Source organism: Gobio gobio, assembly GCF_949357685.1.
Source record: "Gobio gobio genome assembly, chromosome: 25".
NCBI lineage: Eukaryota > Metazoa > Chordata > Actinopteri > Cypriniformes > Gobionidae > Gobio > Gobio gobio.
In genome coordinates, this window is record NC_137121.1 from 33410282 (window position 1) to 33437116 (window position 26835).

Here is a 26835-nt window from a genome sequence, read left to right on the forward strand (position 1 = left end):
TGGTCAGAAATTGAAATGCATGCTGCAGTGGGCAGGGCCTCTGAGGACTCCCTGGAAGTTTGGCACTTGCTTTTCTCGTGAAGTATGGAATGTCCTGGCCAGAACGAACTTTGTTCTTGTGCTTGCCACCTTGAGAAAACGAACACATTTCTTTGTTCTTTGTACCAAGCTTCAGGCCCAATCCCATTTCTAGCCCTTAGCCCTTCCCTTACCCCTACCCCTTCGTTTTGCGCATTCACATGAAGGGGTAGGGGTGTCTCGATTCTCTTTTGGCTGGAGTGGTAGGGGTAAGGGAAAAGGCCAGATAGCCCTTCAAACGAAGATTTTCAGGTCCACACTTCGAACAAAGGGGTATTATGAGTTTCCCTCCACCAACTACCGTGCTGTATAGAAAGTGTGTATGTTGCCACTCGGGATCGATCGCTTGCGTGTCGCCTGGCTGCCAGTTTCTCCGTAGCTTGCTAAACGCACCATTTGAGTGATTTGAACACATATTAATAATAGTTAAAAAATATATATCTGGTCATCCTTCATAACACAGTCGATATTTACAATACATATCGTCTATAAACTCTTGTGAACTGAAAACAAGGGCCATTTTATTAAGTCAAAATACAGCGCAAAACTCTGTTGGGAGTGAGTAATTTGTTAAACGTGCTCGCGACTGATTTCTGTTAGATATAGCCTACGCACTTCACTGCTGTTCATACTGGTTAAATGGTACAGGACACTAATAAAAGAAACGGGGTATGTTGACGTGTAATGGTATAGTAGTGGTGTCCCATTTCTTAGGGGAATATTTTCACCCCCACGCCTTGGCACTCTGTTTCAAGGGGCAAGGGGAACGGTAGGGGAAGGCAAAGGGGTATAAAATAGAATTGGGATTGGGCCTTGGTGTTGCTCAGCATTTCTGAGCGCTCTCTGATTTCCTGTATAATGGTTCTGATTTTCCTGGATTTGCCTGTTTTTCTGCACTGTTGCCGTTTTGAATTATCTGCCCTGTGTTTTGACCTATTACCTGTTTTATGAATTCTGATTCTGGATTGCCCTAATAAAACTGAATTTGCATCAACCCGTGTGTTTCGGAGCAGTTTTGTGACATTTACATAGGTTCATTATGTTGAATAATCGTCTGCCGTTCTTTGATGAACCCCGTTTGATCTGAATGGATAAGAGACGAAATGATTGATTCAAGACACATGGCCAGACCTTTGATCTTTAAAAAAAAAAAAAATCTGCATTAAAAAGGGATAATTAGTCCTCTGAACATATATTGCCCCCTGTTTAGTTAGTTCATTGTCTGGTGTTGTTTGTGTTGTGCACACTTTGCATTTCCTTTCTCCTGTTTTATAAAAAATAAAAAAGATCTTTTAAGATCTGCTTCACCTCACTTCGTCTCGTCTTCATCCTCAGCCAACCTGTGTATTTATAGTCCTCGGTTCTCACAGTTCTTTGTTCTTTGTCACTGTTATTTTTTTACGTGGTTGTACGTTTCTGTATTCCTTGTTTTCTTCTGCATGTTCCTTGTTGGATTTTGGATTTATTAAAGACTGTTTGTTTGATACTCTCCTGCGTCGTGTGATTACTCCAACCACCTGTGACAGAACACCTAGACCTAGCCAAATAAAATTTACCTACCAGCTGTCTGCATGCTCAGTTCAGAGCAAGAACATCGCACCCTTGAGGACCACACAAGTGACTTTTTAGATCTGGCTCGTCTCACTAACTTTCCCGGTCACTCCCCGTGCTCCCTTTGCCCGATGATCCTCGAGGAAATTTCACTGAGTTTGTGGAGTGGGGGCTGGTCAACTGCTAGACTTTAGCCACAGCCCACATGGACTAAGATCCTGAGCCCACCACAGACACAGAGCCCGGGACCACTGCAATGTCTGCGCTAAAGCCAGCGCCTGAGCGCAATAGAGAGTCTGGCATGATGCGTCTGTCAAGGAGGGCATCCTTGTGGAGTTTGATGGCATGGAATGGAGCCCTCGCCGCCTTGGCTCCACCTGGTACTGACGTCCTTGCGGCTCCACCAGGCTCCCACATCCCTCTGGCTACGCCTTGGTCGGTCATCGCTCTGCCTACCTACACCATGGACTTCCGGGACTTCGACTGAGCCTCGTCCCTCCACCCCTTTAGGTGCATTCATACTACCAGCGACAATGCGTCACGTTCCCATTCATTTCACTGGAGAGCAGGCAATTTCAAGCGACTGATGGGGTATGTCCAGTGACGCGACAAAGTTGAGATATGTTCAACTTTATTCAAATGAAGAGCGACTTTCAGGAGTGACAACCAATAGGAGTGAAGTTAGTGGAGTACGCGTGATTCTTCGCTCTTCAGTGCCGAGGCAAGTTAAAGAATAAGCTCATTTTAGCGGTCAGCAACTGTCCTATAATTTATGATATGTCTCTGTGTACATACAGTGGTACTCGCTGTGCTGACTCTGAGCCTGAATGGTTTTGTGAGCCCAGATAGATGGCATTTGCCCTTTTGCTGCAGATAAATAGATGGCAAAGAGCACTCACTGTTTCTCGTTAATTTTTAATATTAGGCATTTTCTGTACTGATTCAATTTATATTTAGACTAATCATTCCAAATGTTTGTTTGTAGCCGCAAGAAAACTGATTTGTTATCTACAACATGGAGTAAAATCCGTGAATGTCATTCCCAAACATTACTAGGCAACCGGTAGGGGGAACGCCCACTAGCGACCTCATCGTCAGCCACTGGCAACAAAAGTCGCTGGTAGTGTGAATGCACCTTTAGGCTTCGTCGGGCTCCGCCTTTCCTCCAGCTCTGCCTTGGTCTTCAGTCACACCGGCTCCTCCTCAGTCAGCCGGCACCCCGGCTTCACCTCGGCTGCTCGTCGCTGTGGTTCCACCTAGGCCTCCAGGTTCTTTGGTGTCACCCGATCTCATCATCCCCTCAGCTCCACCTGGATCTCCACTTTTCCTGTCTTCGTCGGTCAGCCTCCAGGAAAAAAGGTCCAAAGAAAGCTCCACCCTGTCTCCTCCCTCCGTCATCTCTGCCATTGTGTTTAGCTTTGCACCCACTTCCATCCTCCCTCCTCTGTTGGACTGTTGTTGTTGTTGTTATGCCGTGAGATTGTACATTTACATGTTTGTACATTTGTTTGTATGTACATTCACTTTGGATTTATTAAAGACTGTTTGTTTGATACTCTCTGGTGTTGTGCGATTACTGCAACCACCCGTGACAGTAAGTTACTGTAGCTTATGCATGAGGATTATATTTATAATACAATGCTTTTGGTCTTACTGTAAATTGTTTCAAATGTTTTTTTTTCTAGAAGTATACATTATACATTTCTGGTGAAATTTTTTTTTTTTTAACAAAACAAAATGTGTAATTTACAGTGAAATATTATTAAAATAATCATCAGATTTATGTTATTTGAGTAGGTTGGTATATTAACATATAAGCATTTAGTAATATATGCAGATGATCATTGAGTCATTGTGTGATAAAGTTTTCACAACCATATATGTTTTTAATTCGTATTGTAAAATGTACTTTTAACAGTGTACATTTTCAAACTATCATAACTCTCAAATGTGTCCTGCTCTTCATGGAATGTTTATGTTTAGTCTTTTTTAATATTTGCACCTGGTTTAAGAACAATAATGGAAATATGAAATCTCATTAAAAAACAGTCATCAAAAGTTCAAAGGCTGCAGAACATAACAACCACAGAGATAAATACTTCAATTTGTGGTCTCATTAACTGTGTTTTATGTACCCAGCCAGAAAATCTACTGGAATAAAAAATCCCAGATACATAACAGAACATAATGTTCCAAACTCACTGGCATTATGACTGAACATTGCTTCATAAATCCAAAACAACAAAGTGAATCACATAATAACCAACGAATGATGATTCAGGATCATTTTATTAGAAAAAAAATGTTCATAAATCATATCATAATTTCAAAATAAATATGTCCGGGCTAATTTCTCTTAACACTGCTTTTCAAAAGACTCCCCGATAATGAGGTTGTGCACAAAGAGAGGGTTCATTTTCACATATTGCCTCCAAAATTCGCTTTGCTTGTGCTATTCGACATTTTCATTTTTTGATTTTTTTTGTTACATTTATAGGAAGACACTGAGGACAATAGTATTTATGTATTTGTGCCTTGTTCTGTTGTTCTCTTTTCTACATAGCAGGCAAAGCAAAAACACGGAACAGTTTATTGAACGAAAATATGAATCTGTCATTCTCTGAGACATTTCCACTCTTTTAAATCCATTGAGAGACATAAACAGGGGAAAGGAGGGGAGAAACAGATGGGGGAAGCAAAAGACACAATCATTAAGACAGAGAGAGATAGACAGATATGAACATAATTACAGGCAAAAGATAAAGATAGAAAGAGAGCACCATTAGAGACAGAAATCTTCAGTCAAATATCAGCTATGTATGTACCAGAGAAGAAGTCTGTCTGTCTGCGTTTAGTCTAATCAGTATTTTTGCTTTGTTTTCCAGTAAAAACATCTAAACATCCTTAAAACAATATAAATTCACTTGACACCAGGGCTAGTTGGGGAAGGGTGATCCCTTGTGAAATAAACTTAATTTCATGTTATTTATCATTAAATGAAAACGCATGTAGTTTGAATTTATATTAAATGCAGTTAGTTTGACCCTCTTATATAGCACTTAAGTACATCTTTATGTCTAAATTCATAATTCAGTTGGTTAAAGTGCACTGCCAAATCCACTGATATAGCAGTTATAATAAATGAAAATACATGTTGATGTCATTTCTATTGAAACGTGTGCATCATGTGTTTAAATAATTACACATTTGCAATGTTGAAGGTGCAATTTAGCACATTTCCATTATATTACATTAAAGGGTTAGTTCACCCAAAAATGAAAAAAATGTCATTTATTCCTCACCCTCATGCCGTTCCACACCGTTCATCTTCAGAACACAAATGAAGATATTTGTGTTGAAATCCTATGGCTCAGTGAGGCCTGCATAGCCAGCAATGACATTTCCTCTCTTCAGATCCATTAATGTACTAAAGACATATTTAAATCAGTCCAGAGGACAGTGGTTCAATATTAATTATAAATTATAAAGCCACGAGAAAATTTTTTGGGCGTAACGTGTAATAAACCAATCAGAGTCTCATCTCCCATTCCCTTTAAAAGCCAGTTGTGCTCGCACCGTGGCAGATTCGCTCCTTACATGGAAAGACTGAACGCTTCTCAAGAGAGGAATCCTTTTATTTTAAATATTTAAATGTGTGTGTGCGCTGCTGCGTGCGTCCCTGTTCATAACGCTCCGAACCGCTGATTTAATTCCCTGATTCATAACGCTCCGAACCACTGATTCATAACGCTCCAAACCGCTGATTCAATTCGCTGATTCATAACGCTCCGAACCACTGATTCATAACGCTCCAAACCGCTGATTCAATTCGCTGATTCATAACGGTCCAAACCGCTGATTCAATTCCCTGATTCATAACGCTCCGAACCACTGATTCATAACGCTCCGAGCCGCTGGTTCGATTCGCTGATTCATAACGCTCCAAACCGCTGATTCAATTCCCTGATTCATAACGCTCCGAACCACTGATTCATAATGCTCCGAGCCGCTGGTTCGATTCGCTGATTCATAACGCTCCAAACCGCTGATTCAATTCGCTGATTCATAACGCTCCAAACCGCTGATTCAATTCGCTGATTCATAACGCTCCAAACCGCTGATTCATAATGCTCCGAGCCGCTGGTTCGATTCGCTGATTCATAACGCTCCAAACCGCTGATTCAATTCGCTGATTCATAACGCTCCAAACCGCTGATTCAATTCCCTGATTCATAACGCTCCGAACCACTGATTCATAACGCTCCGAGCCGCTGGTTCGATTCGCTGATTCATAACGCTCCAAACCGCTGATTCAATTCCCTGATTCATAACGCTCCGTACCACTGATTCATAACGCTCCGAGCCGCTGGTTCGATTCGCTGATTCATAATGCTCCAAACCGCTGATTCAATTCGCTGATTCATAACGATCCGAACCGCTGATTCGATACGCTGATTCATAACACTCTGAACCGCTGATTCGATACGCTCCGAACTGCTGATTCGATTCGCTGATTCATAATGCTCCAAACCGCTGATTCAGTTCGCTGTTTCATAACGCTCCAAACCGCTGATTCAATTCCCTGATTCATAACGCTCCGAACCGCTGATTCATAACGCTCCGAGACGCTGGTTCGATTCGCTGATTCATAATGCTCCAAAACGCTGATTCAATTAGCTGATTCATAACGCTCCGAACCGCTGATTCAATTCCCTGATTCATAACGCTCCGAACCACTGATTCATAGCGCTCCGAGCCGCTGATTCGATTCGCTGATTCATAACGCTCCAAACCGCTGATTCAATTCGCTGATTCATAACGCCCCAAACCACTGATTCGATACGCTCATTCATAACACTCTGAACCGCTGATTCGATACGCTCCGAACTGCTGATTCGTTTCGCTGATTCAAAACGCTCCAAACCGTTGATTCGATTTGCTGATTCATAACGCTCCAAACCGCTGATTCAATTCACTGATTCATAACGCCCCAAACCGCTGATTCGATACGCTCATTCAAAACACACTGAACCGCTGATTCGATACGCTCCGAACTGCTGATTCGATTCGCTGATTCAAAACGCTCCAAAACGCTGATTCGATTTGCTGATTCAAAACGCTCCAAACCGCTGATTTGATTTGCTGATTCATAACGCTCCAAACAGCTGATTCGATTCGCTGATTCATAACGCTCCAAACCGCTGATTCGATTCGCTGATTCATAACGCTCCAAACCGCTGATTCAATTCGCTGATTCATAACGCCCCAAACCGCTGATTCGATACGCTGATTCATAACACTCTGAACCGCTGATTCGATACGCTCTGAACTGCTGATTCGATTCGCTGATTGATAACGCCCCAAACCGCTGATTCGATACGCTCATTCATAACACTCTGAACCGCTGATTCGATACGCTCTGAACTGCTGATTCGATTCGCTGATTCATAACGCCCCAAACCGCTGATTCGATACGCTCATTCATAACACTCTGAACCGCTGATTCGATACGCTCCGAACTGCTGATTCGATTCGCTGATTCAAAACGCTCCAAACCGCTGATTCGATTTGCTGATTCGATTTGCTGATTCGATTTGCTGATTCATAACGCTCCGAACAGCTGATTCGATTCGCTGATTCATAACGCTCCGAACCGCTGATTCGATTCGCTGATTCATAAGCTTCATGAAGCTGTGTTTTGACATCGGCCATCACTATATATGTCGTTAATTAGTTTTTGTGGCACACCAAAAATATTCTCGTGGCTTTATAATATTAATATTGCACCACTGTCCTCACATTTAGTACATTAATGGATCTGGAGAGAGGAAATGTCATCGCTGGCTATGCAGGCCTCACTGAGCCATAGGATTTCAACACAAATATCTTAATTTGTGTTCGGAAGATGAACGAAGGTCTTACTGGTGTGGAACGGCATGAGGGTGAGGAATAAGTTACATTATTTTCATTTTTGGGTGAACTAACCCTTTAATGTAATATCAATTAGCACACTACAGATAAAATTATAATCATGTAATTTGCATGTGCTTTGTATGTTAGTCAACATCAAAATAAGTGTACTTCTTTAAAGCATGACAACAGATTAACACTTAGGGCCCTATTTTAACGTTCTGAAGCTCATGGCACAGCTGCACTTAAGGTGTGTCCGAAACCACTTTTGCTAGTCTAACGACGGGAAAAAACGGTCAGCGCGCCCGACCTATGATCCAGAAGGGTTGTACTCGTCTCTTAATGAGTCATGGGTGTGTTTTGGGCGTAACGTGCAATAAACCAATCAGAGTCTCATCTCCCATTCCCTTTTAAAGCCAGTTGTGCTCGCGTCATGGATGATTCGCTCCTTACATGGAAAGACTCCTTTTATTTTTTATATTTAAATGTGTGTGTGTGTGTGTGTGTGCTGCTGCGCATCCCTGTGTGTGTAATAAGCAGAGTGTACGCGCATTGTGCTCCCACCTATAGGCACATATTACTAACACACCCTTTAAATGATAACTGTCGGGCTGAAACTAGCAAAAAACACTGCCTGGTGCCTGGTGTCACATTGCGCCGGGTGTACGATAGGGCCCAAAATGATTTAAAATGCACTTTTAAGTAAAACTGTGTGCGTTTTTTTTTAAAGTACTTAAGTGTGTAAAGAAACACATTCATGAAAGTGCATTTTTTATTCTTATTTTATTAATATTACTATGTCTGCAAGTACAGTTTTTAAAAAATATACTTTTAAGATTTGAAGTACACTACAAGTGCACATTCAGTCCAATAAATGATATGGTATAGTTATTTTTTCTGGAAAATAAGACAATAATACTGATGTAAAAAAAAAAAAAGCTTTGTTTTTGTTTTTTGCAGTGCTTTTTTTCCTTCACCGCCAGAACGTTTAGCTCAGCTGCACTCATGATTTACTTTCACCTTCCTATTATAGAAGTCTTGCAGTGTATCTGCCCAAAGTCTGCTGTGTGTGTGACTGTTTTTCTCTGACCGGTAAAGACACTCGTCTACATCAGTATGACATGTCTCTGCTAACTCTGCACATATGGTGGTGGCAGTGTGCGAGCGTCACACCATGCCGTTCTCCTGTCGTGGTTTGTGTGTGGTGGTGGTGGTGGTGGTGGTGGTGGAGGTCTGGGGACTGTGTAAAGAGGGCGCTAGTGTGCACAGAAACCCAGCCAGCAGCGTCAGGCCCAGACCGCCCCACGCGCTGAACATGGACCAGCCGTACCCGTGGCTGATGTCCTCCGGCAGGCCGTACAGGTAGCGCGGGTACCGCGAGAGCTCGAAATTAATACCGGCCACACATGTACACAAAGAAATGATGCAGCAGGTGCCTGCGAAGCACAATCACAAACAAAACCACACAGTGAGCTTATGGCAACAAACAGCTTGCAAAATTGTGGGTTATTTTCAGGTAAAGGGTTAGTTCACCCAAAAATTAAAATTCTGTCCGTAATTACTCACCCTCATGTTGTTCCAACCATGTAAGACCTTCGTTCATCTTCGGAACATAATTTAGTATATTTTTGATGAAATCTGAGAGCTGTCTCACTCCTCCATAGGCTTTCAGAGGGAATGAAACTTGATGGCCCAGAATAGTAAGTAAAAACGTCATTTAAGGAGTCCAAATGACTACAGTGGCTCTGTATTAAGTCTATCATGCGACGAAAATACTTTTTGAGCGGAAAAACAACAAAAATAACGACTTTATCCCACTATTATTGTTGTTCAATTTGAGCCTCTGACGAGAGTTTGCGGGAGTGCCACGACGCATGCGCGAGAACTGAGATTAACCCTACTCCGAAAGAGTGAGCAGCCAGTAACAAGTAGTAGTAGAAGAAGAACGCCGTAATCTCAGTTCTCGCGCATGCGTCGTGGCACTCCCGCGAACTCTCGTCAGAGGCTCAAATTGAACAACAATAATAGTGGGATAAAGTCGTTATTTTTGTTGTTTTTCCGCTCAAAAAGTATTTTCGTCGCATGATAGAGAGCCACTGTAGTCATTTGGACTCCTTAAATGACGTTTTTACTTACTATTCTGGGCCATCAAGTTTCATTCCCTCTGAAAGCCTATGGAGGAGTGAGACAGCTCTCAGATTTCATCAAAAATATACTAAATTATGTTCCGAAGATGAACGAAGGTCTTACATGGTTGGAACAACATGAGGGTGAGTAATTACTGACAGAATTTTCATTTTTGGGTGAACTAACCCTTTAACTTTTGAAGTATTTCTCTGGCTAACTTAGGGGGCAGCGCGATTCGGACAAAGTCTTTGACAAAACACAAATTTCTAAGCTTTTTGTTCGTAATGTTTTGATGAATCTTACCCACATTTAAGCGTTCATGAGTTCACACTTACAAATAACTGATAGAGTAGAGAGAATGCGTATTTGGCGTGCTGTCCGAGGGGAGGCTCCGAGCTCAGACTTTGGCCTGAACACAGAGTACTCTCCCCGTCTCTCTGTCTGGGATAGGAACCAGCCGAGGCAGCAGAGGGATGCAGAAAAAACTGTTGAGAAACATAGGTGAGTCGGCTTCGTATATACACACTATATTACCAAAAGTTTTGGGACGCCTGCCTTGAAATGCAAACGAACTTTAATGACATCCCATTCTTAATCCGTAGGGTTTAATATGGAGTTGGCCCACCCTTTGCAGCTCTAACAGCTTCGGCTCTTCTGGGAAGGCTTTCCACAAGGGTTAGTGTGTTTATGGGGATTTTTGACCATTCTTCTAGAAGCGTATTAGTGAGGTCAGGCACTGATGTTGGACGGGAAGGCCTGGCTCTCAGTCTCCACTCTAATTCATCCCAAAGGTGTTCTATCGGGTTGAGGTCAGGACTCTGTGCAGGCCAGTCAAGTTCCTCCACACCAAACTCACTCATCCATGTCTTTATGGAGCGACACTTTGTGCACTGGTGCAGTCATGTTGGGACAGGAAGGAGCCGTCCCCAAACTGTTCCCACAAAGTTGGGAGCATGAAATTGTCCAAAATGTCTTGATATGCTGAAGCATTAAGAGTTCCTTTCACTGGAACTAAGGGGTCAAGCCCAATCCCTGAAAAACAACCCCACACCATAATCCCCCTCCACCGAACTTTATACTTGGCACAATGCAGTCAGGCAAGTCCCGTTCTCCTGGCAACCGCTAACCCAGACTCATTCATCGGATTGGCAGACAGAGAAGCGTGATTGGTCACTCCAGAGAACACGTCTCACTGCTCTAGCGTCCAGTGGCGGCGCGCTTTACCCCACTGCATCCCACGCTTTGCATTGCACTTGGTGATGTTAGGCTTGGATGAGCTGCTCGGCCATGGAAATCCATTCCCTGAAGCTCTACACACTGTTCTTGAGCTCATCTGAAGGTCACATGAAGTTTGGAGGTCTGGAGCGATTGACTCTGCAGAAAGTTGGCGACTTCTGTGACCCTCAGCATGCGCTGACCCCGCTCTGTGTTTTTACATGGCCTACCACTTCGTGGATGAGTTGCTGTTGTTCCCAATTGCTTCCACTTTGTTATAACACCACTAACAGTTAAGCGTGGAATATTTAGTAGTGAGGAAATGTCCCGAATGGACTTATTGCACAGATCGCGGTACCACGCTTGAGTTCTCTGAGCTCCTGAGAGCGGCCCATTCTTTCACTAATGTGTGTAGAAGCGTCTGCATGCCTAGTGCTTGATTTATACACCTGTGGCCATGAAGTGATTGCGTCCCAATACTTTTGGCAATATAGTGTATATTGGCCTCCTCTCGAGCTGAAAGTTTGTTCCTCCCAAACTTTGTTCATAAAACCTCATTTGATAAAAAAAAAAGAGTGAATGAATGTATTTTTGTTCATTTGTTTGTTTAAATGTAGAGGCTCTGTTCTTTCATTCACTTTTTACATATTCATTCAACAAAATACTCTGGAGGCCATGACGGTTTAGTTAATATGATTGCAGATTGCAATGATTGAATGTTGCTGGCTGGCAACTTAAATAAAACGCTGGCGGGGAAAGAGTTAATTCAATACAATGGAAAGTCAAGTGGAGCACATTGCATTGTGGAGTACAATTTTCTGTGCATACACAAACACTGCATACTCAGTGCACACTACATTTCTAGTAATATGCCATTCCAAACGTGCCCTTTTTTTCTTCTCTCAGTGTTAAGCTGCCATCTAGTGGTTGTTTGTACTGTTACACGAGACGTGTGTGAGTCTCACCTCCCATCAGGAAGAGCAGTCCCGCCACATACTGCATCAGCTCATTGTGCTTCCAGCAGCCCAGCAGTCCAACGATCCAGCCGAACAAAATGATGGATACAGCCATGCCGATAAAACCTGCGGTCATCCGCTGCAGATCTGCAGGAGAAAACACATTCTTAATTGTACTGAATGTGCGTTTGTACCGTAGCCTACTTTAAAGTTTAAAAGTATATTTTTACTTGCAAAATATTATAATGTTAATACAATAAAGGGTGTAAGTGTACTCACTTCCATGACATTTCTTTAAACACTTAAGTGCAATTTGTAATATTGTCAAATTATTATATACATTAGATTACATTTTGAAATCATTATGGTTCATTTGTCGGACACTTATTTTGATGTGTTGGCTTACATACTACAGCACACGTAAAGTGCAAGAGTACAATCTGTAGTGTGTTGAAAGTTGATATATTTTACAACTTCAGGTAACACTTTTTTTTAAAGACCCAAATTCGCAAGTACATGTTGTTAATTAATATTACTCAGCATGTAAATGATTCATTACACTGTACCAAGGACGACTTAAAGTGTAACCCAACTTCATCATTACAAACGTGTAATTACAAATATATTCATAATAACATTCGAGTGTATTTTAGTTTAACATAACTGCTGGTCAGTGCATTCGGATGTACACTTTAACCGTATTTCAAAGGCAACATACGCAATTATGAAATTACAAATAAAGATGTGCATAAGTCCTATTATTAACCCCTTGAGTCATATGGAGTACTGTTATGATGGATGGATGTGCTTTTTTGGGCTTCAAAATTCAATTCAAGTTACTATTCACAGCCATTATAAAGCTTGGATTAGCCAGGATATTTTTTTAATATAACTCTGATTGTGTTCGTCTGAAAGAAGAATGTCATATACACCTAGGATGACTTGAGGGGGAGTAAATCATGGGATAATTTTATATCGTGGCTGAACTAACCCTTTAATTTAGTGTTTATTACTGTGAAGCTGCATTGAAACAATCCGCATAAAGAGCCATATAAATAAATATGACTTGACTACATGGATTTAAAAACTTCCAACTACTTATACATTTAGACTTCAAACTTTTAAAACTCTTTCAGCTTTCGGACCAGGCTTTCTCAAGCCAATATCAAAGTTGTAATCTAGTTTGTGTTACACAAAAAAACTATTGTAGTGTATTTATTGTGGAGATATATACAGTGGGGCAAAAAAGTATTTAGACAGCCACCAATTGTGCAAGTTCTCCCACTTAAAAAGATGAGAGAGGCCTGTAATTTTCATCATAGGTACACTTCAACTATGAGAGACAGAAGGAGAAAAAAAATCCAGAAAATCACATTGTCTGATTTTTTAAGATTTTCTTTGCAAATTATGGTGGAGAATAAGTATTTGGTCAATAACAAAAGTTCGTCTCAATAGTTTGTTGTATACCCTTTGTTGGCAATGAAGTCTCCACAAGGTTTTTACACTCTGTTGCTGGTAGTTTGGCCCATTCCTCATGCAGATCTCCTCTAGAGCAGTGATGTTTTGGGGCTGTCGCTGGTCAACACGGATTTTCAACTCCCTCCAAAGATTTTCTATGGGGTTGAGATCTGGAGACTGGCTAGGCCACTCCAGGACCTTGAAATGCTTCTTACGAAGCCCCTCCTTCATTTCCCGGGTGTTGTGTTTGGGATCATTGTCATGCTGAAAGACCCAGCCATGTTTCATCTTCAATGCCCTTGCTGATGGAAGGAGGTTTTTACTCAAAATCGCACGATACATGGTCCCATTCATTTTTTCCTTTACACGGATCAGTCGTCCTGGTCCCTTTGCAGAAAAACAGCCCCGAAGCATGATGCCCCCCCCCCCCCCCCCCCTCTCTCATCTTTTTAAGTGGGAGAACTTGCACAATTGGTGGCTGACAAAATACTTTTTTGTTGATTTATTTTATTAAAGATGTTAAACCTTCGCCGGTTCCCGCCTCCTTCTTCCCACACGAACAAACATTACTACAGTTATATTTTTTATTTGAATAATTTGTTACTCATTGTCAAGGATCACAAGATGTTACAGACCATAATATTTTCTGTAAAAGGTGTCTTTAGTTGAAAATAATGATTTCTTGTTGTCTGAATTAGTCAGTGTATATTTTTCTATCATGCATGATTGTGTAATCAAAATATTTTATTTAACTTTTCTTTTGGTAATATTTCATTTGTTGTATTTATAAAAGCCCCAAATAGTAATTTTCCTAATTCTACAACATTAAATTGTTCAAAAATAACTTTTATCTTATAAAAATGTCTCCATAAATATTGCGTCAACTCTGTTACAGTAACACTTTGCCTTTAAATCGGTGGAATTATCTCCCACACGTGTGTAAGATACAGGAAATGATGTCACTTTCCCTCACTGATAAGATCTGGAGCACTGAAAGGTGTGTGTGCTCTCTCTGAGAAAATATTTTAATCTAAAGTTCTTAAACCAAGAGTTATTTTGTAAAATAATTGTTCCCACAATATCAAAGGCTTAACAGCATTGATCACTGAACACACAGTGGGTTGAACAAAGTCTTTTAATCATGATTTCATTAGTGTCATGTGCTCTTAGCATTTATGCTAGCAAGTGGAGTTTTTGGCTAAAAAGTTTGTCAATTCTGTTACCGTCAAACTCTGTTAGAGTAACACTGCTGACAGTATGTAACAGAGTTGACAAACAATACTATAAAGAAATCAGTTTTTTCATTAAAGTAATTTGTCAAGCACTGAATTATTAAAATTGAATATGTTTTTAATTGAATACTAGAAAGGATTTCTGTTAGTGAACAACTTTTTGAAATGCTAAATGTATCTCCAATTATAGAATCACTCACACATTTATTGTTTTAAATACATCATGAACATTTATACATGTACATGTTAGACATCGATATAGTCATAATCTGTCACATATGTCAGTCAGGTTATAGGTTTGGTATTCTCATTATATACAGTAGCATATTATGCAAGTGTTTAGTGTTTATGAGACCATTTCAAGATTTTATCATTATGTGTGTTCTGGAAGGCCAGAAAAACGGCTCTTTTCTTTCTGAGAGATTCTGAGAGCTGGATTTAAACATGGTAAAATGTGTTAAACCAAGCAAAGAGTATTACACCACAATTGATAGTTGAACAAAAATACCAAATTTAATAAATTATTCAATAAACAATCACCAAAGGGTCTGCACTCTCAGAAAAAAGGTACAAAAGCTGTCACCAGGGCAGTACCTTTTCAAAAGGTACACTTTGAGGTGCATATTAGTAGCAAGCCTGCAGCACTCCTCTCAGAAACTGAAGCCTCCGCGCCTCGATCGCCCCCCGGTGGCCGGTCCCAGTATAGCTCCTAAACCCCACCTCTCCATGTATTAGAATGGACGCGAGACACACTAAACAATTCAATTACACTTCAAATACTTGTTTCCTAAAGACGGTTTCTGTAATTTTAGGCAGTTTTTATCACAATGATTTCATTTCAAGTGTTAAAATAAGCTTAGTTTTAGTGAGTTATTTGATACTATAAAAACGGGGGGTGTGACGTCATGATTGACAGCTGAGTGAAGTTGTCACTGAGGCACTAACAGACTTTTTTGCTTTTAATAGAAATAAAAACAATGTAATTAATTTGTATAAGGGTCGCTTCAATTGTAATTGTCTGCTCAGCCAGCGCGGCCTGCAGCAGGAATCACAGATTGCTGATCACGTGACGGGAGTAAGGTGAGATGATCATGGCGGAAGATTCATACGCAAAAGAGCCTGATAGAGTGTCTGATTAATGTCTTATTATCTTGTTATTAAATGCGCGCTCAACACCGCCGCTCCACACAGAGTACGTGCAATCGCGAATCAAAAGCGAAAGTAAACGCGAGCTCCCTGATTCGCGCAAATTAATCGCTCAGAGTTTCACTCGCGGAAAGACGTCCATAAAACTACTTGAGAACAATGTCCCTTAACATTGCATTTACCTCAGGAAAACTTTATGAAAACTACATAATGACATTTCAGTTTCTACAATAGCCTGCCTCCCAATATCAAAGCTATCTTAGGCTTGGCCCTGTAGTTGTAACCACCTCTTAGCTCTGCTCTCTGTTTTGGTCGTTGTTTGCACTTTGAATATTGAGAGAGTACTTTGATTATGGTTGCACTTAAAAAAAGTTTTTTTATTGTTTTTATTTGTGGGTGTTTCTGCAACTAAGGGCACTTTTAAGTCCCAGCAGGGAAATTTTTGATTTATGTTCAAATTTGTCACATGATGCTTTTTAAATATATTCACAGTGCCATTACACACCTTGACAAAAAATATAATTACTGATTAATGTGATTTAATATAATATTATGAAGCATTTATAGCTCAAAACACCATTTTTGTTAATGTCCCACACCTGTGGTCTGAATGTTGAGATGCATTAAAGCTACACTGTGTGATATTTTCCCCCATCTAGCGGTGAAAAGGTATATGACCATCCAGTGAATATTAGTTTCTCTTCCTCTCAATTCCGATTTAGTTCAAGATTAACATGGCTTCCAGTTCGACCTCGTCCACATTCGACACGGTGCCATCGAGTGTTAAAACGCGAAAGGCGAAGCTTGAATTTACGGGTATGTCCCTCTTTGGCTAATGTACTTTCAAGATGGAGGGGCAACATGGCGACCGGCATTCGAACCCATTACCGTATGTATTTACAATGGCATATTATAAACTTACGAGAATACTTTATTACTTGAAAGAAGTAAATATACATTAATGAGGACATATATTTTTGAAAGAACTAAGTGTTTTTAGCTAAGAATAAACTAAAAAAGTTACACAGTGTAGCTTTAAATAAGCTAATTTAATTACAATTTGATATTATTTCAAATGGAATTGTTTCATATACAGATTCATTTACAGCATCATAAAATTCTTTGTATTATTTACTGATCATTTTTATGATTTTTTTAACTAAATGTGTCTGTCCCACACTTTTGAGTCCTTACCGCAACAATGAAAAAAAGCTTTTATTATGAAATTTTATCAAACACAAACAAGTCTAGTTTCTATGGAAACAGAAATGATCACTTGAGCCCATTGCTGACAGACTGGGCCACCACACTGCCTCACTCACAAGATACCAAAAAAAATAAGATTTCTGGGTAACACTTTAGAATAATGGTCATTAGTTAACATTAGTTAACATTAACTAATAATGAACTGCACTTATAAAGCGTTTATTAATCTTTGTTAATGTTAATTTCAACATTTACTAATACATTATTAAAATCTCGTTAACATTAGTTAATGCACTGTGAACTAACATGAACAAACCATGAACAGCTGGATTTATATTAACTAACGTTAACAAAGATGAACAAATACAGTAACAAATGTACTGCTCATGGTTAGTTCATGTTAGTTAATACATTAACTAATGTTAACTCATGACCATTATTCTAAAGCATGCAACGTCAACTGGCGGCCCGCGGGCCAAAACCGGCCCGCCAGTGATTTCCATCCGGCCCCCAGAATAATAGGCTAATGAATTCAGGAATAGCCTTGTAAGAGGAAAAAGTTTAGGGCTGGTCCGAATACCATTTTTTGAGCTTCGAAGCTTCGGAGAGAGGGGCTGAACATATTTTTCTCTCTAATAAAGCCAGGAATTTGTGTCCATTTGCATTTTTATTATTTCGAGAACCGTTCATCCAATCGACTTCACAAGGGAGTGCAGTGTCACATTTGGTGCAATATAGATGGACACACGAGACGCGACACATTCAGAATTAATAAACTTTTAGTAAACTACAGTCAGAACAGCGCGAGCGGGAAGCGGTGCACCTCACGCGGGCAGAGCTTAAGGCCCGGGTATACTTCGGCCGTCCGCGTTCGTGCACCGCCCGCATGACGTAATTTTCGTCATTCGGAGGGCTCGCGGCCGGACGCACACCCCGTCCGCGCGCAGCCCAAATTTTGAGACCGCGCAAACGGTCCGCGTGCAACAGCGCATGCGCCAGCAGTACAGAAGAGTCCACTAGGTGGCAATACACACAGTATTGAGCACAGTGTTCAGCCGTCGAAGAAGAGTGTGCAAAGACCGGTTTAAAAACAACACGCTTGAAAAAAAAGAGAGAATTTTTGATTCTTCAGTGTTTCTTCCAAACTATGTTGCAATGGTGGATCCACTACAGTTCTTCTCCGATCATGCCCAGCAAATGTCCCTTTGATGACAGGACTCAGTGCTGCCCTCCGATGTCTGGTAGAGCATAGACACTTTTTTACTGCGCATGTGTCGAACGCGATCCTCCGCGCGCATCCGTTGTGTAGTATACTTTAAAAGACGCGCGGACAGGGCTGCGCGCGTGACGCGTCCGGGCGCGGTAAGTGAAGTATACCCAGGCCTTAATGCTGCCTTCACGTGCTATCGGAAATTTGATAATTCCCATTTCTGAAGTCGAGATTACGAGCTCATCCCATTTAAATTTCGAAAGTGGAGTGCGTTCATGTGCAATTTTTACCTAGGAAACTCGTATTTAAGATAATTCCGAGAGCACGTGAAGGCAGCATAAGGCCCGGGTATACTTCGGCTGTCCGCGTTTGTGGCTGCGCGCGTGACGCGTCCGGGCGCGGTAAGTGAAGTATACCCGGCCTTTAAGCTCCGAGAATGGACACTAGTGATATAAAACGCACACACACAGGTCTGTTAAATTAAGCAATACTTTTAAGGTAGTCTAATATTTTTCTGACTAACAAATTGGCACAGTAAGGGTAGATTTAAATAAAGAAAAACGAAATTTAAATAAAGAAAAACAAAATTTGAATTAAGAAAAAATGAAATTTAAATAAAGAAAAAACTAAATTTAAATAAAGAAAAAACGAAATTTAAATAAAGAAAAACGAGATTTAAATAAAGAAAAAACGAAATTTAAATAAAGAAAAAACGAAATTTAAATAAAGAAAAACGAAATTTTAATAAAGAAAAACGAAATTAAGTTAAATTAAAAACGAGATTAATTTAGATTGATAATAACGGGTAAAAATGCTAGTACATTTTGCTTCTATTATTCTATTTTCCACAATGTCAAAGCAACAAAACACAAGCTCAGACATGCACTTCGGTCCATACAAACTCTGCTGTTCTGCGCTCTAGCCAGAGAACACTCCCGTTCGCGTTGGTTCTATTTCTAGCATACACGCGTTTTCCGCGTGGCTCGAGTGCGCCTGAGACGCCTGTGTCAGTGTGCAAACTCCAACCTGTTAAATATGGGAGCCGAAATAATGGACACCAAACAGCTGAGACGCTCACGCAGCCAGTGTGTCGCCGGCCTTATTCAAGAGGGAATGAGAACCGTTTCGCGGGGGGTCCCAGGTGTGCAAAAAACAAACAAACGAATATTCCAATGTCAAGCTTTCAAATCGAATACCAACCCACCGAACGAATATTCGAATATTCGGGTCCGTTCCATGTTTATTCATTTTTAAATCTAACGGAAAAAAAGCCTTCTGAAAAGTAGCTTGTGCCAAAGCCTGGCTTCAGTCAAGAATGACGATAAACGCGTTGCTCTCATTGAACATCTTTTATTGTTTCACGTGCTCATATTTTCACAAATGTCAAAATTTTCCTTGCCTGGGATTTGCGCACAATTGCGGTGTCTCAATAAGAACCATCAACATAACAGAGAAGAACATGGTAATTGCAAGCCTTGCACATCAGCAAATAGTTCTAATGACAAATGAAAGCGAAAGGCCTCAGTTTTTTTTAATATTACGAGTATCTGGCCCTTACAGTGTCTGCAGAGAAAAATACTGGCCCTTGGACAAATATAGTTGATGACCCCTGTTCTAAAGTGTTTCTGTTCTAGTATTTATTGTGCGTCCTTACCATTCAGCTTAATAATTGTGTATTTTGAACTACATTTGAAAAATAAATGTATATTACTGTTGAATTCATGTATATTAAGATGCTAAGAGTCAAAACTAATGTAGTAGGCCTTGCTAGCTGCCAATTAGCTAAAATATTGTCATTACCGCAACATGTCTTTACCGCAGCAAATTTAGGTGTTGCGGTAAAGACCTTGTGTCGCGGTACAGACAAATTCAAGGTTTACTGTATATTAAATGACAAATATTCAGTTTATTATTAGTATGCTATGTTGTTCTCTACAGTAGCCTGTTTTTGATTTCGTGGCACTTTAACATTGTGTCCTTACCGACACAAGATGTCATTACCGCAGCACTGCTCTATTTCTATTTTTTGTTTTTTCACATTTTAATTGGCAAAAAAAAATATTGAGATGATTAACACATTGAAATTGCAACATCTGTCATAAAACGTTAAATATGTTATATTTTGTGTGTATGGAAACAATTGACATCTAAGGTTACTGCAACATTTTTACATGGCACAGAAAAAAACAAGAAATTCCCTATTTTGTATATTATTTTTTTATATCAATACTTACAAAACTGCATCAAATTTGAAAAAGCTATTACATTTTTATAGAAATTAATAAAGAAAAATGTATAAAATGAACGTTATTAAGTGACACTTTTTAAGAAGGTGACCCGAAAAACAGAGAAAATAAACATGTTCATGACTACATTCAATTTTGTGTAACTTTTTATATGCATTACAGACTGTTATGGTTAAATTTGATATTCATTGAGATTGAGATTAAAATTGGGGTGCCCGTAGTTGCAGAAACACCCTTATACTGTTCTTATTTCTATGTTCAGTTTGTGGAAAGGAGTTGAATTAGGAGCCTCAGTCAGAAGTTCTGGAAGCTCATAATTCATGTACAGTAATATCTGAAGAGACTCGTGTGAAATCATCATACAGGAGAGAAGCCAGTCAGTGGAGTCTGTTTGCTACAGTGCTTGAGTATTATCGTCTTTCATTGCGTTTGATAATTCATACTCAAAGAGTAGAACTAATTAAGACTATTTTTCCAGTCATGAATTTTGTCATTGAGGATTTCTCAAAAATAATGTGAAATAAAAATACTCGTGAACCTGATCCCGTGTCTCGTCACAGCCCTAATAAATACACTTATTACATTAAGTGTATCAAGTGTGTAGAAGAGCACAATGGTGATGGTTCATCGATCAATGCTTGTGAGACTGAAGCTACAGACTTTCAGACTCAAACCTTGCAGTAAACATGTCATGATCTGACTTACGGAGAGCATGCCATTCGTCTTGTCTTATAGTCTTGGTGATGTTCACTGGCAGATTCCGTGGGATATCCGCGGAGGAATAGTAATACTTCACCGGCGTGCAGCGCTGAAGCAAACCTGCAGACATTCACAGAAACTTCAGTAAGTGGATCGCTTTAACACAGATGAGTGTGTGTGAATGTTTATGTGGAGCAGTCACAAGTAGTCATAGACAAGAACGTCTACACACATTTACAGGCCCTTAAAAGATTAGTTCACTTCAAAATGAACATTTCCTGATATTTTACTCACCCCCGTCTCATCCAAGATGTTCATGTCTTTCTTTCTTCAGTCGAAAAGAAATTACATGTTTTGAAACATTCCAGGATTTTTCTCCACATAATGGACTTCAATGGGAACCAAAATGTTGAAGGTCCAAATCAATGCAGTTTCAAAGGAAGGGCTTCAGAGGCTCTGCACGATCCCAGACGAGGAATAGGGTCTGATCTAGACAAACCATCGGCCATTTAAAAAAAAAATATATATATATATACTTTTTAACCTAAATTGCTCATCTTGCGCTGCTCTGCGACTCAAGGTCACGCTAAACGTAGGCAGAAGTGCCGCCCCCGTGTTTACAAAGCGCTCGTGCGAAGACTAATAAAAACGGCCTTTAGCAAAAAAAGGTAAAACAACGATGTCGGACGATTTTGAAGTTGGATATGGAGTGGTTTTTTTTGGTAAAGGGCGTTTGTATTAGTCCGCTTGGGGCGGTACTTCTGCCTACGTCTAGCGCGACCTTTCCGACGTGCTGTGTCGCAGAGCAGCGCAAGATGAGCAATTTAGGTTAAAAAGTAGGGAAAACCGGGGGGGGGGAGAACAATTTTCTCAGAGCCCTGACTACATTTGCTATGACAAGCTATGACAGCAGGTTCAGCACACAAGCCATATCATGTGATTTTGACATAATTTCCCGCGGTTAGGTCCGAAATACAGTTTTTGAGTAAGGCAAGTAAATGACTGAAGCGGTACTTTTTTTCTAATTACAAGTTGTGTTTCTCATTCCATGTGCCACAGTGATGATCAATCTACAGGTTATTTAGTGCTGTTACACACCCTGAAGGTTTGTCTTTTCAGAGTTTTTCAGTATAAAAGTACATCGCGTTTAAATGTCAGGACTTCCTGTCGGGACGAAAGCAACACTTGTTACTTTTGTCCCTCTATTATATATATATATATATATATATATATATATATATATATATATATATATATATATATATATACACTCACCTAAAGGATTATTAGGAACACCTGTTCAGTTTTTCATTAATGCAATTATCTAATCAACCAATCACATGGCAGTTGCTTCAATGCATTTAGGGGTGTGGTCCTGGTCAAGACAATCTCCTGAACTCCAAACTGAATGTCAGAATGGGAAAGAAAAGTGATTTAAGCAATTTTGAGTGTGGCATGGTTGCTGGTGCCAGACGGGCCGGTCTGAGTATTTCACAATCTGCTCAGTTACTGGGATTTTCACGCACAACCATTTCTAGGGTTTACAAAGAATGGTGTGAAAAGGGAAAAACATCCAGTATGCGGCAGTCCTGTGGGCGAAAATGTCTTGTTGATGCTAGAGGTCAGAGGAGAATGGGCCGACTGATTCAAGCTGATAGAAGAGCAACTTTGACTGAAATAACCACTCGTTACAACCGAGGTATGCAGCAAAACATTTGTGAAGCCACAACACGCACAACCTTGAGGCGGATGGGCTACAACAGCAGAAGACCCCACCGGGTACCACTCATCTCCACTACAAATAGGAAAAAGAGGCGACAATTTGCACGAGCTCACCAAAACTGGACAGTTGAAGACTGGAAAAATGTTGCCTGGTCTGATGAGTCTCGATTTCTGTTGAGACATTCAGATGGTAGAGTCAGAATTTGGCGTAAACAGAATGAGAACATGGATCCATCATGCCTTGTTACCACTGTGCAGGCTGGTGGTGGTGGTGTAATGGTGTGGGGGATGTTTTCTTGGCACACTTTAGGCCCCTTAGTGGCGCCAATTGGGCATCGTTTAAATGCCACGGCCTACCTGAGCATTGTTTCTGACCATGTCCATCCCTTTATGACCTCCATGTCCCCATCCTCTGATGGCTACTTCCAGCAGGATAATGCACCGTCACAAAGCTCGAATCATTTCAAATTGGTTTCTTGAACATGACAATGAGTTCACTGTACTAAAATGGTCCCCACAGTCACCAGATCTCAACCCAATAGATCATCTTTGGGATGTGGTGGAACGGGAGCTTCGTGCCCTGGATGTGCATCCCACAAATCTCCATCAACTGCAAGATGCTCTCCTATCAGTATGGGCCAACATTTCTAAAGAATGCTTTCAGCACCTTGTTGAATCAATGCCACGTAGAATTAAGGCAGTTCTGAAGGCGAAAGGGGGTCAAACACAGTATTAGTGATGTTCCTAATAATCCTTTAGGTGAGTGTGTATACAGGGCTCAACATTAACGCTTGTCTGCTTGGATTTTTTGAAGGGGCAAGTGAAAGAGAATTTTACTTGCCCGACCGGACAAGAGCCTGATTAAAACGTCAATAACAAAAAAATAACCAGGGCATCACCGAAATGCAAGTGATTCTGCGTTCATTTAGAGTAAGTGGCGATCCATAGTGGATAATAGTATAATATATAATGAACTGACGGAAACAAGGTTGCGCTGTTGATGCTTGTGCAGCCTCTCGAGGAGAAATCAAAACAAATGAGCGCCGCTCACACAGAGAAACTCAGTTAACACACTGTGGTAAACATTCAAAATGTGAAGTTTTTATATTTAGAACATATGATACTGCATTACAGTTAAACAACATCACACGACCAAGAGTGCTGTTTTCCTGAATAACATCACGACTGAAAGTGACACTGATATCATATGAAAGCTCCATAAACAATTAACATTAAGTCACTTACATTTTAGATGCAATATTGATTGTTTTTGTTCGATTTCAGCAGCGAAAATAGTTCCAAACAAAGATCACAGCAGAACCATAACGCATCTCACAGCAACAGCGTGTTACTGAACGATTCAGCGTTTTGAATGAATCGGTTGAATCAAAGATTCAATGACCTATTTGTAAACGACTGCCTCATTCTTGAATGAATCGTTTGAATGAATCGTTTGAATGAATGACTCAATGACTCACTTATTCAGACGGTCACCTGCCGCCACCTACTGGTGGTTTAGTTTCATGTTTAACATACTTTCCAACATTTCTTATTTGTTTATTCAAAAATACAAATCTCATAACATTATTTAAAGTAGTTGTACTTTTTCAGTGTAAATTATTTAATTTGAATGGTAACAGCACTATAGTGTCATTTTTTTTATTTAATGTATAGATCAAATTTAAGAATATAATATCAAAGCTGAAGCATATCCTATATTTAATAAGATGAGGGGAACAAATGCCCTTTATAAAAGGTAAAAATGTCACAAATATGCAGATTTAAATATGTCAAAGCTGATCGAACACTGGTGAGAATATTGCTTCAGGATGAATTTTATATTTACAACACACACACAAAAAAATCAAACTTTTTTCACATTTTTTACTCAGACAAGTGAATGACCGACAAGCACATGAAAATGCTTAATGTCGAGCCCTGTTTATACATACATATATATATATATATATATAATGCATATTATGCTAATTTATTTTAATTTAATTTTCATATTGTTCATACTGTTGTATCAAATAGATTGACATTGCAAATAAAAAAATATTATAAACAATTCAAGTTTGTACTGTCGGGTAACATTTGAAACATTTGTTGAAATTTAAAATGAAAATGTAATTTAAAGGACAAAATATGTTTGCAGTTACATATTAGCAAGGTCATAGTCAGGTATGTTTAATAAAAACAGTATTAATACAAAAAAAATCTAGCTTTCATTGTTGTGTTACTTTCGTCCCAACTGATGGGTCACAATTAAGTAACAATAGTGCAGCTTATGTTCAAAGTGAAATTATACTGTAGTCATTCTACATTTATACAAAATACCACCTGCTACTGATAGGCCACACTTGTGAGTTATTGACCACAGCAAAAATATATACATTTATGTTGCCAGTAAGTCATGGAATTACCATGTCCTTGGTCCTTGGACGTCCTTGGTTATCTAATAACGTTAGGAGATCGTACTGGCGACGTTGTGTGTTGGTAATTTGATGGTAATGATATTACAGGCATGCAACGTTGTAGTTACGTTGTCATTGAGTCATAAAATTACCAAAATATTACGTGTGGAGTACGTATCTGGAACGTTGTTGGTAATCTTGTATCGTCCAGAGATCGTACTGACAACGTTGTGAGAAGGTCATTTTATGGTAAGGAAATTACAGACATACGACGTTGAGACTACGTTGTCAGTTGGTAAGTCATGAAATTACCAAAAAGTACGAATAAATTACATAACTGTTACGTCGTGTGTTAGCTGGGTCTCTCTGTCTGAAACATTATCTTTTAAAATGACGTTTTTCTGAAAATTTGTACTTTCGCCCCTGCTCTCCCCCTATATACATTTTGTTTTTGTTTTGGCTGATGGTTTGTCTAGATCAGACCCTATTCCCCGTCTGGGATCGTGCAGAGCCTCTGAAGCCCTTCCTCTGAAACTGCATTGATTTGGACCTTCAACATTTCGGTTGCCATTGAAGTCTATGATGAGGAGAAAAATCCTGGAATGTTTTCCTCAAAAAACTTAATAAAAGAGAGACACGGACATCTTGGATGAGATGTGGGTGAGTAAAATATCAGGAAATGTTCATTTTGAAGTGAACTAATCCTTTAACTTTGGTGACAAACCCTTCATTTGGATTAAGATCAAATCAACTTTATAACTGGGCCACAAACTGCATCGAGAGTGTTTTCCTTTATTAAAAGGGTCTCTCAGACCTCACAAAGAACACGTGTTTTGTCAAATGCACTCTATATTTTTCTGTATTTCAGATGAAATGTGATTAATGTGTGAGCTAGTGTTAATGTGGGACATCGGCACCTGGGATAGCGCCAGACATAAACACACTGTTCCAGATCAACTACTGCTCATCACCTTTAAAAATCAGATCCTCGTTCTCCAGGTCGAACCCTTCTCGGTGGCATTTCCTCCACAGCCCGGTTGTGGTCGAGTTGTAGCGGCGGCTGCAGCGGGACTCCATGACGGGCGCAGAGTGCAGGGATCCCCGCAGAGGAGCGAAGCGCTCAGGCTGCCTCGCTGTCGGTCGCACCCGGAGAGGGAGGTTTTGGTTGGAAATATATATGTATCCTGGGTCATTTCTCTTGCTGGCGTATTTTTTGCATCGGTCCCGGTGTTTCCGCGCATCTGTTTCGTACCAGTAGTCTGTGCTGATGGCCATGGTCAAGAGCCAGATGGAACAGAAGGCCAGGAAGAGCCCGGAAGCCGTCAATATCCTCATGATGCCCGCGGACAGCTGTCACATTTTCCGTCGAGCCCATATCATCCTAAACCCGACATAACAGGCCGGTAAATATGGTGTCGGAGCTCTAGACAGACATGCCTGTGCCTCCGCCGCCGCTGCTCGTTTGGAGTCGGGATGAAGGAGAGCCAATGCCGACACTGGAGACTGCTGATGAAAGCGCTCCGGATTCGCCAGACCACAGCTGTGTTGCCGCTGCCTCCATAAAGGATGCTCGGGCGAATCGAATAAAGCCTGTCAATACGCGTCCGGGTGATGTTTATAATTTTTTTTTTTTTTTAAATAGGAAAATTATATTAACGGATA

At 40.2% G+C, this 26835-nt stretch overlaps 1 protein-coding gene across 1 annotated transcript; it reads right to left on the reverse strand.

The window, feature by feature from the left end:
* Positions 1–8706: 8706 nt before the first annotated feature.
* Positions 8707–26508, reverse strand: tmem276a (transmembrane protein 276a; the record flags this gene model as incomplete). Its single annotated transcript, XM_079809245.1, has 4 exons — positions 8707–8975; positions 11847–11984; positions 21041–21154; positions 26145–26508. 4 exons carry the CDS (start codon positions 26506–26508, stop codon positions 8707–8709), a joined length of 885 nt encoding a protein of 294 aa, XP_079665371.1.
* Positions 26509–26835: the final 327 nt, after the last annotated feature.